Source organism: Balaenoptera physalus (assembly GCF_965194825.1).
Source record: "Balaenoptera physalus genome assembly, chromosome: 13".
NCBI classification, from domain to species: domain Eukaryota; kingdom Metazoa; phylum Chordata; class Mammalia; order Artiodactyla; family Balaenopteridae; genus Balaenoptera; species Balaenoptera physalus.
In genome coordinates, this window is record NC_138892.1 from 51,385,611 (window position 1) to 51,397,734 (window position 12,124).

Here is a 12,124-nt window from a genome sequence, read left to right on the forward strand (position 1 = left end):
CAGAATCTATCCGAAAAGTGACCAAGAAATAAGCACGGAGATGAAGACAATTCTTACCAGCTGGATATGCTTTGGCTCATCTAACACCACTTTACAACCTGTCAGAACTTCCATTATTACCTACAAGGAATATACAGAAAGTCAGCTACATAATATTAATACTATACATATAGTAATAATTACTAAATTATTATAAATATTATTAAAATATTACAAATATTAAATATATACACATAATTAGTCGTGACTATTAACCTCAATACTGAATACAGTTCATTCTAATTAATGACTTTACATTTCATTACTTGACTGATTACACAAAATTAATGTATAAGACAATGAGTAACAAAAAATCAATAGGTCTAAAAGCTAAAGCCTTTAAAATAATTCTTGGAACTTAGTGTATTCTTGGCAACAAACTCTTCGACTTTGTTAACTGGTAGTTGGTACTTACAATTCCAAAGCTGTAGACGTCTGTTTTAACAGAAAGTTTGCCCTGTCTGATGTACTCTTCTGGCATGTACCACAAATGCTTACTGCTGTTGCTGGTCATGCTTATGACAGAGCTCTGAGGTTCTAGGTGGGGTCGGATGTGTGCCATGGCAAAATCAGTTAGTTTGGGTTGAAACTGATCATCCAGAAGTATGTTTGCACTGAAATTGTGATCAAGGGCAAACAAGACAAAAACATCATAAAGGTATTTCGAAAACAGGACAAGCTCACCATTATATCTGATCAATTCCAAGTATTCCTTGTCCATAAGCTGAGGGCCTTTACCTGTTGCGTGATCCTTGTACCTACAAGGAGAAAGTCAGAGAAGGCCTGGCTCTCTAGACTTGTATCAATAAGCACAGTCCTCATTATTCTCCTTGCCTGGTCTTTTCTCCCCAGATATTTCAAACCTGGCAGTTTCTAAGGCCAGCTGGGGTCTCACACAGCACCATCTATGTTATTCCTTACCCGTTCTTCCGTTTTCTCAGTTGGAGAACAGTGGTAGCTATCCTGAACCTCTGAATATGGGGAATACATTAGAGCCAGATCCTACCTTCGACCCAGCTCTAGATAAGAACAGACATTTAGTTCTTAATGACTTCTTCCATAGGTGTACACTTCACTTGTTCAGATCAAGGCTGGGGCTTCCGGAGTTGCCCTGATCATTTCAGAGTCCCAGGGTATTTAATGCAGGAGTTTGCCAGGTGTGCCAGGAGGCGGGCAGAGAGTTTCATTAACTCTCATTACCAGGACCCAAGCTTCTGCCACCCTGAGAGCCTGGCTCTCTTCTGCCCCCCTGCCCTACCACTGCCCCCCACCCCGCTTTATTTCAGCATAAGAGGCGGACAGCAAAGATCTGAATGCTAGATTTTCAAGGTCAAACATCTCATCCTCTTCTTCCTCCACCCTAGCTTTAAAGATGCTATAAAACCATAACTTAAAAGAGAACGCAAAAAGCTGAACTGGTGAAACAGAATCCCTGAAGAATAGGTCTTTACTAAGTACAAAAGGAAAAAAAGAAACACCACCACTCATAATCTAATCCATTTATTTGATCCTCAGAAAAACTGGGGAAGTTTTCAGCAACTGGTGACTCATGCTTCTGTAAGAGTTAGGCAGAGGTGAGCTGAGTAACCACAGTGTTACACAGCGTTACACAATAAAGGACTTTGGGTTACACAGAGGACTTTGGGTCAGTGAGAAGCCATCAATAAGAATGTGAAATTGTTCCAGGGCACTGCATTTACACTTTGAATAATGAAAGTGTAAAGACAAATTGTTTACCAGCAGACTTTAGTGCACAACATAAATTTTGAGTCCAGTGATTTACTCTGTTTTAAATAAAGGTTAACGGTAGCTGAGGAAGAAGGATGTTCTCTTTTAGGAAACTGGGAACTGCAAAAGGCCCCTCAACAATCAATTGTACCTGAATTCTTCCCCCTCCTTCAACCTCAAATAGAATGTTCAAACATAAGGTGCCTTCAGCTACCTTGCAGGTCAACTGAATGCATTCACCCTACGGGAGTAAAAACAGACTAACAAAACAAAGACAACATAAAGTAACTAAAATCACGTAATGACAGAATGCAACAAACAGATGAGAAACATCCAATGGCCCACACCTTCAATTTAGTGCTTCTACCACCTATTTCTTCTCTCCTCTCCCACAAGGCTACTTACTGTAGCAGGGAGACCACCACCTCTCTAGATAACTCTTCTAGCAGAAGGACTAGCAGTGGTACATTCAGGTGATGGGGAAAATCCCACACAAAGTGGTGAATTTGTATTCTGATTCTGGGGACGTTACTTCATCTCTCTATTGCTAGGGGTCCCTAGGACAATTCTTTTTGGGTACCTTTTGCCCACGTTGTCTCCTAATTTAAAGCTGAAGCCCTTGGGACTTAAATACAAAGCAAGATGATACACCTAGATTGTAACGCAGGATCTGAACTTAAGTGCAAATATGTTTGACATGTAAGCGCATGACTGGTTTTTAAAAATCTGTATCTGTATTTTGATTTTAGGGGGAGTTGTTGGTACTCAGTAGCCCAGTCCCTGAATACCTGGCAACTCTCAGGAAAAGTCCAGACTTCACTTAATTGGCCCCAGAGATGAAAAGCATCCAACTGGCTCTCCATGACAGCCCGAGGCAACAGGACAGCTTGCTGTCTGTGTCACTGTGTCACTGTGTCACTGTGTCACTGCTGTTGCAACACTCAGACACCCCTCACCAGATGAGGGAAGACCCAGTTTCTCCGACAGCCTGCAGATTACTGGAAAAAGGCATACACACCCTCTCCCGCTTCAGCATGCAGTGTACCTGGCCTCAAATGATGCGAAGCTGAAACCCTTTATGTCCCTCTTGGACTACACAGCTTTCCCTTTCTTTCCCATTGACCTAGGCAGCTCTCAGAGACAGTATTGTGGCTTGTTTTTGCTTTATTGGTGACTTGTGAGTCCTAGGCCCAGTCAATAAGGGGTCTTCCTCCTTTAAATGTGAAATTTCGTCTCTGACCAAACTAGCACAACTTCCCTAAGCCTCAACTTCCTTGTAGGTAAAAAGATCCGATAATGCTTACCTCACAGGGTTGTTACAAGGACTAAATGAGAAAACATAAGCAGAGTGCCCGATGCACAGGGAGAGACTCGAAACATGCTTTCAAGGATGTAGGCTGGCCACCGTCCCTCCTATACCCACCACCTTCCCTTAAAATCCTACAGAACTTGGTTAGGTGTCTCTAGAAGTTCAAGGACACCAATTTGATGTAACAAAGGTACAGAGGGTTGCAGGATAACCCTGGAGATCTGAACACCCTTGGGTTAATCAGTTTCAAGGCATCAGTTGTGTTTCAAAATAGTTCCAGAGAACTTCTGGAAGAACCTGACTAAACTAATATTCCCAGATATTTTAAGACCATGGAGAGAAAAATATACATATTGTTTGGTATGTATGTGTGCATGCATGTATGTATTCCTGTATATAAATAAATGAACATTGGGGTTTAGAGACAATAGTGGTAAATAAAATTAACAGGGAAAATTTTAATTTACGTAATATTTGTTTTGGCATTCCTTAGAAAAAATGAACATATTTGGATATTTTAGAAGAAGGCAGGCACTAGGGGGAAAATAGGAAAAATCTGAGGATAAAGAATTGCTATATCTAAAATGTTTCTGAAAAACAAAAGTAGTTTTTTTTGGCGGGGGGTGGGGGTGACGTCAGACAGGAAGGAGATTGGTTAATTAAACCATCAATCAAACAAACATTTGCATTCCCTGCACTTTCGGTCCCTGCTAAACGCTAAGCTGGAGCCCAGTGGCCTCGCCACACACATCAGGTCTTGGGGGTAAAGGCAGGAGGAGCTTGGGTCCATGGGCAAGGGTGACGCAGTCACACTGAAGGAGCCCATCTGTGGTTGCCCACCCTCCTTCCCAACTACTCAGTCTTTCTAGTCCCTCACAAAGGAAATTCCCTGCGCACTTACTACGACCATATATATTTGATCAATTTCCATTTTTAAAAAAATTCATTTTTAAGCAGATGGCTTCTTCCTTCCTTCCTTTCCTAGACCACCTCCCTCGTATGAAAGACTGTTTCACTTGGCAGGAGACACACGGCCATACCATAAGAGAACATGATCTTGTAGGAAACATTAGACATGTTCCCCAAGATTATCTCCTCACTTTGGCAACATTAACAAGAATGAATGTCTGGGATGAAAAATGCCGGGGATAAAATGCATTTCAGTTTAAAATCATTCATAAATGTGAAAACAGTTAAGCTCGCTGAGGAATACGATGGAAATAACAAGAAGGTTTACTGCCTTCAGATGCTTTTATGTGATCCCGTAATTCAGAAACATCTTCGTTTTCCCCAATAAAAATGTGAGGGTCTTTCGCCAAGAACAGAGACTTCAACTCTTTAGGATTCTTTTCTTTCAATCCTTTTCCTCCTCAAATTCCACCATCTGGAAATGGATTTTGTTTTTATAACATTCTCTTTGCAGAGTTCAAATTACTAAGACATTTTGGGGGTAACTAAACCAGCAGACTTCTTGAAAATACCTTTGAAATGTGGTCTCGCCTTCACCCTTGGTGTTCTGCAGCTGTGTCCTTGACAGCGTCTTCCTTCGAAGACCATTTACTCTGTCTCTCTCCTTGCACAAGGCGAAGATTCCGAATGCAGACCACCAGGCCTAATCTCCCCCCCAAAGTCGGCCGCCTGCTGCCATTTTCACTAGGAGTCCAAGGTCAACATTTCCAAATTTGCACGTACTAATTATGTTCTCCTCTCCTGTCCCATTTCCCTGCCTCTGCTGATGAAGCCGCCATGCTCCCAGGAGTCCCGGCTAGAAAGGCTTAATTACCTAATAAGAGCATGACTGTTGGACCCACACAAGCGTGGAACCCACCTCCTCAACTCCATCTACAGACACGTGACTGAGGCAGGTTACTAACCTCTGTTAAGTCTCAGCTTTCTCCTCTGTCAAACCAACGATAAGACCAAACGATGCATAAACTCACTCCCCTGGCTTTCACTGAGCTCCCTAATAGTCTGCAGCCTATCAGCCACGCTGAAGGTACTAACACTTACCAGTGCAGTCAGTACAGACTGGGCTTACTGCTGTCTGGGGGCCTTCTTTATGCTGCTCGCCTTACCTGCAAAGTACTCCCTCCCACTTACTGTCATCCAAATCCTCTATGCAGCTTGATTCACTTCCTCCATGGAGTTTCCACTCCACGGCTCTGAATTCCAGCGGCCCTCCTTTCTCCAAGTTCCTACTGTACAGCCTGCACTCTTCGATTTGGCACTCCCTCAGAGACCAGCTTCTGCTGTTTACAGAAGCATAATGCTGAATCTATAGAAGATACCAAGTAAACATCTGATCATATAATCAAGTTTGTAAATTAAGAGAATTTGAAACCGTAAGCAGCCTTAGACCACTGGGCGTATGGCAGATATGTGTTCTTGGCAGACATCACTAACTGAGTTCAGAGCCACCCACCCCAGATTCCCTTTCAACAAGGCACATGGGAAGTCATTACCAACCAATCAAAGATGGAATGTGAGACGAAACAGATTTGTCAGCGCTGCTAAAAGTATAACCACTTTTTTTCAGATGAGGTAAATGAGGCCCAGCTGGTTGAAATGACTCATTCTATGCAAAACAGCTTACACTAAAGCCTAGCCCTCCTATTTCCCTGTTCAGTGTTCTCTCGATTTACTATAGTTAACTGAAAGAAACATCTTTTGATTCAGCTATTCGTAAAAGATCAAGAAACTGTTGATTACAAGGCAGAAACGAAATGAATTTTATCTCTTCTTCTCTTTAGTTGTATATAGATAATTCCGGGGCCAAAATAACGGCTAATGGGTGAGTCACATTTTGGTGCAGCGCACAGGAAGTTCTAATAATTAGAGCTGCACCCAAATAGAGGTCTAACAATGTGCTGTGCAGGGGTCCAAGGACAGGTCAGATGAGATACTTGAGTCTCCATTAGGTGGGAGGAACTAAACTCACTGCCAAACCCTGGGCTGTGCTTCACAGAGATAATCTTATTTCATCCTCACAACCCTGGGAGGAAGTACAGTGGTTCTAGTTCCATATAAGGAGACTGAGCCTCAAGGAACTGAGTAATTTACCCACGATCACACTGCTGGAAAGTAGTAAAGCTGGCGTTTGTACTGAGACCTGGGAGACCCCAAAGGCCACACCCTTAGGCAGTGACAAGAGACAGGGGCAGCAATGAGATCACTGGGGTGGGTGCTGGAAAGGGGGAAGGACAGGGAAAAGACTGGGGAGGGGTGCTTCTGGAAAACAGGCATGTCAGAACTCTCCCTAACCTGCCCTAGGGTGAGCAGGTGTCTGGAGGTGCCTCCTGAAACATATCTGAGCTCATCCTCACTTGGAAGCTGATCAGGGGAAAGCCTGGCCAAGATCTAAGAAAATGCGGCGTCATGTCATTCTCCAGCCACAACCCCTAGATTTGTGAGTATAGGGCACAGTACAAAAACAAGCAGGTGAAATGGCACAGAATTTGAAAGCAAGAAGAGGTCCAACTCAAGATTATCCCACTTGGCTCTGATGTACAAGTGAGAAACCTGTGGCCTGAGAGTGGGGGGCAGGGCCTGGACTTGAACCCAGACTTCCTGTGCTCTTTCCATGTCACCCCCGTGACAGCATTTCGTGTTGCCCAAACAGAAGGTGCTGCTCACACTTTGGGCACCAGGCTGCTGAAGGATGACCTTAACAATCTTCATTTTTTTAAACTATTTTTAAAACGACAAAGGTGTGAGATTATCAAGCTTCTTTGCAGACAGAATTAATTACAGAGAATGGAAAGAAACTTTGGGATATCATTCAGCAACTAGAGACTCCTTCTTGAAATTTCTGATTCCCTGGTTTGAGATAGAAAGGTCTGATGCTAAGTTATTTTTTTTCTAATAAATTTTATTTTTATTATGAGTAGACATAATCCTTAAATAAGAATTTAGTATCAAGTAGAAGTAAAAAATAAGCCATTAAATGAAAAGCCATAGTCTCTCCATCTAATTAAAGCCTTATTGATATTTTGGTATGCTCCACTTTTAATCTATTTTTAAAAATTCCTGAAGTTGTAGTTCTACAAGGTTATAATTGTATACTGTTTACTATTTCAATTTGGCTTTTTGCACTGTCACTTTATGTACACTGTATGTTATTTCATACTATTAAAAACAATATTTAATAATGTCAAATGATGTATGATAACTCTTCGGTGATTCATCAGTCTGAGGCCCAAGTGCAGAAAAGAAAATAAAGGTTTTCCATTTCTCACTTCAACAAAAACAGAGTCCTGACTTACCCACAGAAAAGGTCACTGTTTTAACACATTCTGAGATGTCCTTTTCTGAGCCAATTATCAGGGCTGTGCCATAAAATGACATCTCTTCAAGAAGCTGCCTTTCCTCGCAAAGAATTAGAAAATTAATATGACAAAGGCCGAATAGTAGGGATTTCAGACGTCCCTGAAAGCACAAGGCTGTACACAGTGGGACCAAGAATCGGGGAGGCCCAAGTTTAGAGCGAAGTAAAGGATTCATTTAAAAGAGATTCAGGAGGGTGATCTAGGTCAGCCAATTCACATTTGGTCAAGACTGCAGGGGACTGAATGTCATTACCATCTGACAGATGTTCAGTGCCCTGAATGAAACGAGCTGGTCTCACTCCAGTTTCTAGAGAACAGGTGTGCACATCACCAAAGGAAAGGGGGAAAGTCTACTGTTATAGTTGGCACTAATTAACACCTTTGCTGGCAGGCTCGGCAGAAAGGCCAAGAGTTCAGTGGCTGTGGAGGGGGCTGATTTGCTCTGGAACAGACGGGGACATACGGATGAGCCCTTGTGAAACCACAATTCTCAAATCAATGCCCAGAGCCCCAGAATTCCACACCTTGACACATGACTGGGTGGGTGTAATCTATAGATGGTTATGTTTGAGCCCTTGAACCCTTTGGAAAACCCAGACAGGCAACAATCAGCAGCAGCCCCTTCACCAACAAAAAATAAAATAAAATACACTGCTAGCTGCATCTTCAGCTCAATCCTGCCTCTTCCATGAAATTCTACCTTTCTCTGATCAGATCTCTTTTGCTACTCGTATCAATATTACCTGTTGAGCACTCTGTGTTATTTAAGTGATTTTATAGCTCAGCACATCCAGACAAATACCTGGGATACTGGCCTGAAAGAAATAGCCTCCTTTTAAATTGTGAGACCACCTAAGAGACTTCAGAACCTTTCTGTTCCCACCTATACCCCAGAGAGAAGAAGCCTCAGAGTCCCTTGCAAGAGCCTAGCTTCTCAAACCCAGGTCCTCAGCCTAGGAAGCGTTCAAAGCTCCATCCAACCCTCTCCCCGCCATTTTCCTTATTTTTCTCCAGTCTTATCTTTCATTATTCTCCAATCTCATCCTCTCTTCTCCAATCAACCAACTTGTCTTTTTTTTTTTTTAAAGTGTTTATTTATTTATTTATTGGGCTGTGCCGGGTCTTAGTTGCAGCATGCGGGATCTTTAGTTGCGGCACGTGGGATCTAGTTCCCTGACGAGGGATCGAACCCAGGGCCCCTGCATTGGGAGTGCGGAGTGTTTGGCCACTGGACCACCAGGGAAGTCCCTCAACTAACTTGTCTTGATTTCATTATACACCCAGCATTTCTTTACTCTGTTCCCTTGAATAAATTATGCCTCCAACACCAGGAATATTCTCTTCCCTTCTTTCAACCAATCCACTGACAATGACCATCTCCTCAAAGATTTGGCTTGGAACTACCTAATTAGAGTTAGCCTTCTCAGACCAACCACACATTAGGCATATTTAGTGTCGCACTATATATTTTCTGTGTTTTCACTACCTATCTGATCACCAGGTTGAAGCTTCAAGGTCAAGACTATGATCGTCAATGTCTTCCCCCCACTGTGATCTAAGACAATGCTCTGCACACAGCAGATGTTCCGTAAATATTTGTGACCTAAAATGAACGTGATTTGCAAAATGTTCAATAAACATGTGCTAACACAGAAATGATTTTTATTAAAAGAGAACTTAGTTTATAGGTCCACTTTTCAAACACAATAAATTGATGATAGAGGTAAGGGCTATGGACTGAATATTTGTGTCCCCCCTTAATTCCTATGTTGAAATCCTAAGCCCCAATGTGATGGTATTAGGAGGTGGGGCCTTTGGGAGGTGATTAGGTCATAACGGCTCCCCTCATGAATGGGATTAGTGCCCTCATAAAAGAGACCCCAGACAGACCCCTCACACCTTCCACCAGAGAAAAGACGGCCATCTGTGAGCTCTCACGGGACACAGAATCGGCCAGTGCCATGATCTTGGATATCCCAGCCTCCAGAACTATGAGAAATAAACGTGTACTGTTTATAAGCCACTCAATTTACAGTATTTCTGTTAGAGCAGCCCAAATGGACTAAGTCAATAGGTAAAAGGGTGATAAGTAAAAAGGCTGACTGGCCAGAACACCTCTTAGCCTCCGCCGCTGCTACTCCTACCACTTCTTTTTTTTTTTTTAAACTTTGTTCTCATAGAATTTTTTTTTTTAATTAATTAATTAATTAATTTTTGGCTGTGTTGGGTCTTCATTTCTGTGCGAGGGCTTTCTCCAGTTGTGGCGAGCGGGGGCCACTCTTCATCGCGGTGCGCGGGCCTCTCTCACTGTTGCAGCCTCTCTTGTTGCGGAGCACGGGCTCCAGACGCACAGGCTCAGTAGCTGTGGCTCATGGGCTTAGTTGCTCCACGGCATGTGGGATCCTCCCAGACCAGGGCTCGAACCCGTGTCCCCTGCATTGGCAGGCAGACTCTCAACCACTGTGCCACCAGGGAAGCCCCTCCTACCACTTCTTGACCATTGTTAACAGAAGCCACCGTTTAGTGAGTACATCCTCTTTGCCAAGCACCAGACAGACTTTCTGCCATTTAACCCTGAGGGGTAGAAGCTATTATTCTCTTATTAGCACTTTGCAGAGGAAAAAACCTGAGGCGTAGAAGAGTCAAGCAGTTGGCTCAGAATCGCATTTTAAAGCCAGCTTCTTAAACCAGATCTCTCTGATTTAAACAATTGTGGATGCTGAACTAAGAGGACAGGATGGCAAGAAGGTGGGGAGGAAAGTACAAGAAATAGAAAATCATTTGGTCACATTTTGCAGAGCGCCATGCAGCTGACTTTTCCTCCGTAACTGTGGCGGCTGCAGTGGTGTGGCCCTATCCTTCCTTCACGATCCAGGGAGGCACTCGGTCCCCAACAGGGAGGCGTGGCTGCTGAGGGCTCCCAGCTGAGCCCCAGCCTGGGAACTGCTAGTGGGAGAAGGGAGCTGCCTCACACCAATACAGCCCCACTCAGGGCTGGCTGGATGCAGGGATGCAAAAACCCAAGCACCTTGCCTCATCTGGGGATAGTTTCGAAGGGCCACCCCAACTTCAGCAGTCCCCGTGGCATCTGCCGAGGCCTCTACGTCCATATCCCAGCTCAGCTTCTCCAACTGCCCAATTCTGTCTTCCTCCTCCTTCCCTTACTTTTGTTATTCCCGAGAGCATTCTCAAAAAATTCCCCTGCAGGCAAATCTCTGCCTCTGAGCCTACTTCCTGGGAACTTGCCTGAAGACACTTGCCAATCATGAGAAAGCAGAAATCAGGGTCACAGCCTGTGCTCTGACCTAAAAGCAGGAGAGGCATGCTGGAGGGGCACATGCAAATCTCCCTGCCCAGTGTCAGCTGTGGGAAAGCCTTGTGACTCAGGCAGGGCCGGGATCCTGATGTTCCCTTTGCTCTGGTCGGTGGCCTTCCCTGTCCCCCTCTCCCATCAAGTACCAGAACCTCCACACTGCCTCCCTTCTCACCCCTCTTTCCTATCAAGCTCTGCTTTCAGGAAAGGAGGTGATGAATCAGTCACACAAAAGGAAATTTTTTTAAATTAATGGATTACTTCATGGGATTAAAAATAAGTTCAAGCCCGCTTTAAACCAAAGAAAGAATATGTATAGCAAAATTCCAGGTATTTATTTACCTATCTACCCAGTTAGAACATATATTTAAGCACCTACAGTGCTGAGCTGGCTGAGAGCTGAGTGGAAGAGGGAGGTTCCACTGACCGCTGAGACTTTCACTGTCCATCTCTGTCCCAGGCCCCAAGAGGGCGCACAAATTTTACGCTGACTCCACTGGCAGTTGATGAACTGCCACACTGCAACAGGAGCAGATGCCTACGGGCTGTGTCCCCTCCACCCTACCCCCACCACTCTCCCAGGACAAAATAAAATCTAGAGTCTTTTTATATGAAATTCACTTCACCAGAAAAACAAAGTAAGCAATCAGTTCCTCTTCGGTTCAACTCGAAGGCACACTCAAAGCTTTTCCCAAGATACTAGGTGATGGTTCACAAGAGGCAGGGCCTTTTAAATTCAGTCTCCCCTGCTGTTTAGCAAAGGTGTATTTACCTACTTTGAGACAGGTTCATGATGAAGGGCACACAGGAAAAATTCACAGCGGGGTGGGGGGGGGTTTGCTACAGGGTATACTCTTTGTCTGAATGATTCTTTACGTCTGCTGAAGAAGAAAAAGGATGGAAGATGTTGCTTCTAAATTTCTCACGTGTCTCAAGAATGAACACTGGGATTGCCGCTCAGCTTGTCCCAGGTGAGTACCTACAGCTAGGAGGCAGCGGGCTCAGTGGCATGGCAGGAGGCTGGACACTCAAGGAGGAAGAATTTAAATTGCCGATCACTACTGTTATCTTGTCAGGAGTCCCTGTATAAGCCACTTAACCTTTCCTGAGACCTCAGTTTCTTTTTTTAAAAAAGTGAGATGAATACAGGTTCATTTCACAGTTTGCTGTGCAGTATAATTAATAAAATACACAAAACTGTCTATCCTACACTGTTCATTAATAATACCCGAAGATAATACAAACTCTCCGACTGGCAGTGTAAGTGCAGCCTTTAAAATTTGGTAGACACGTTTTCATTAAAAGGTAAGATTTTAAATACTTCAGTGAGATTTCTTAACACATACACTTACACACCAGGGAAACTATAGACAGAAAATAGGGTGAAGTCCGACTCGTCCATGATGATGA

At 43.7% G+C, this 12,124-nt stretch overlaps 1 protein-coding gene across 2 annotated transcripts in view; it reads right to left on the minus strand.

Annotated features, from left to right (window-relative positions):
- The window catches only part of IRAK3 (interleukin 1 receptor associated kinase 3), a 52,051-nt gene that overhangs the window by 9,254 nt on the left and 30,673 nt on the right, over positions 1–12,124 (minus strand). For both annotated transcript variants that reach the window (XM_082422770.1, XM_082422769.1), the window contains exons 9-10: positions 455–653; positions 58–120 (exon numbers count right to left, since the gene is read on the minus strand). In XM_082422770.1, coding sequence (XP_082278896.1) covers positions 58–120; positions 455–653 — 262 coding nt within the window. The remainder of the gene's footprint in view (positions 1–57; positions 121–454; positions 654–12,124) is intronic.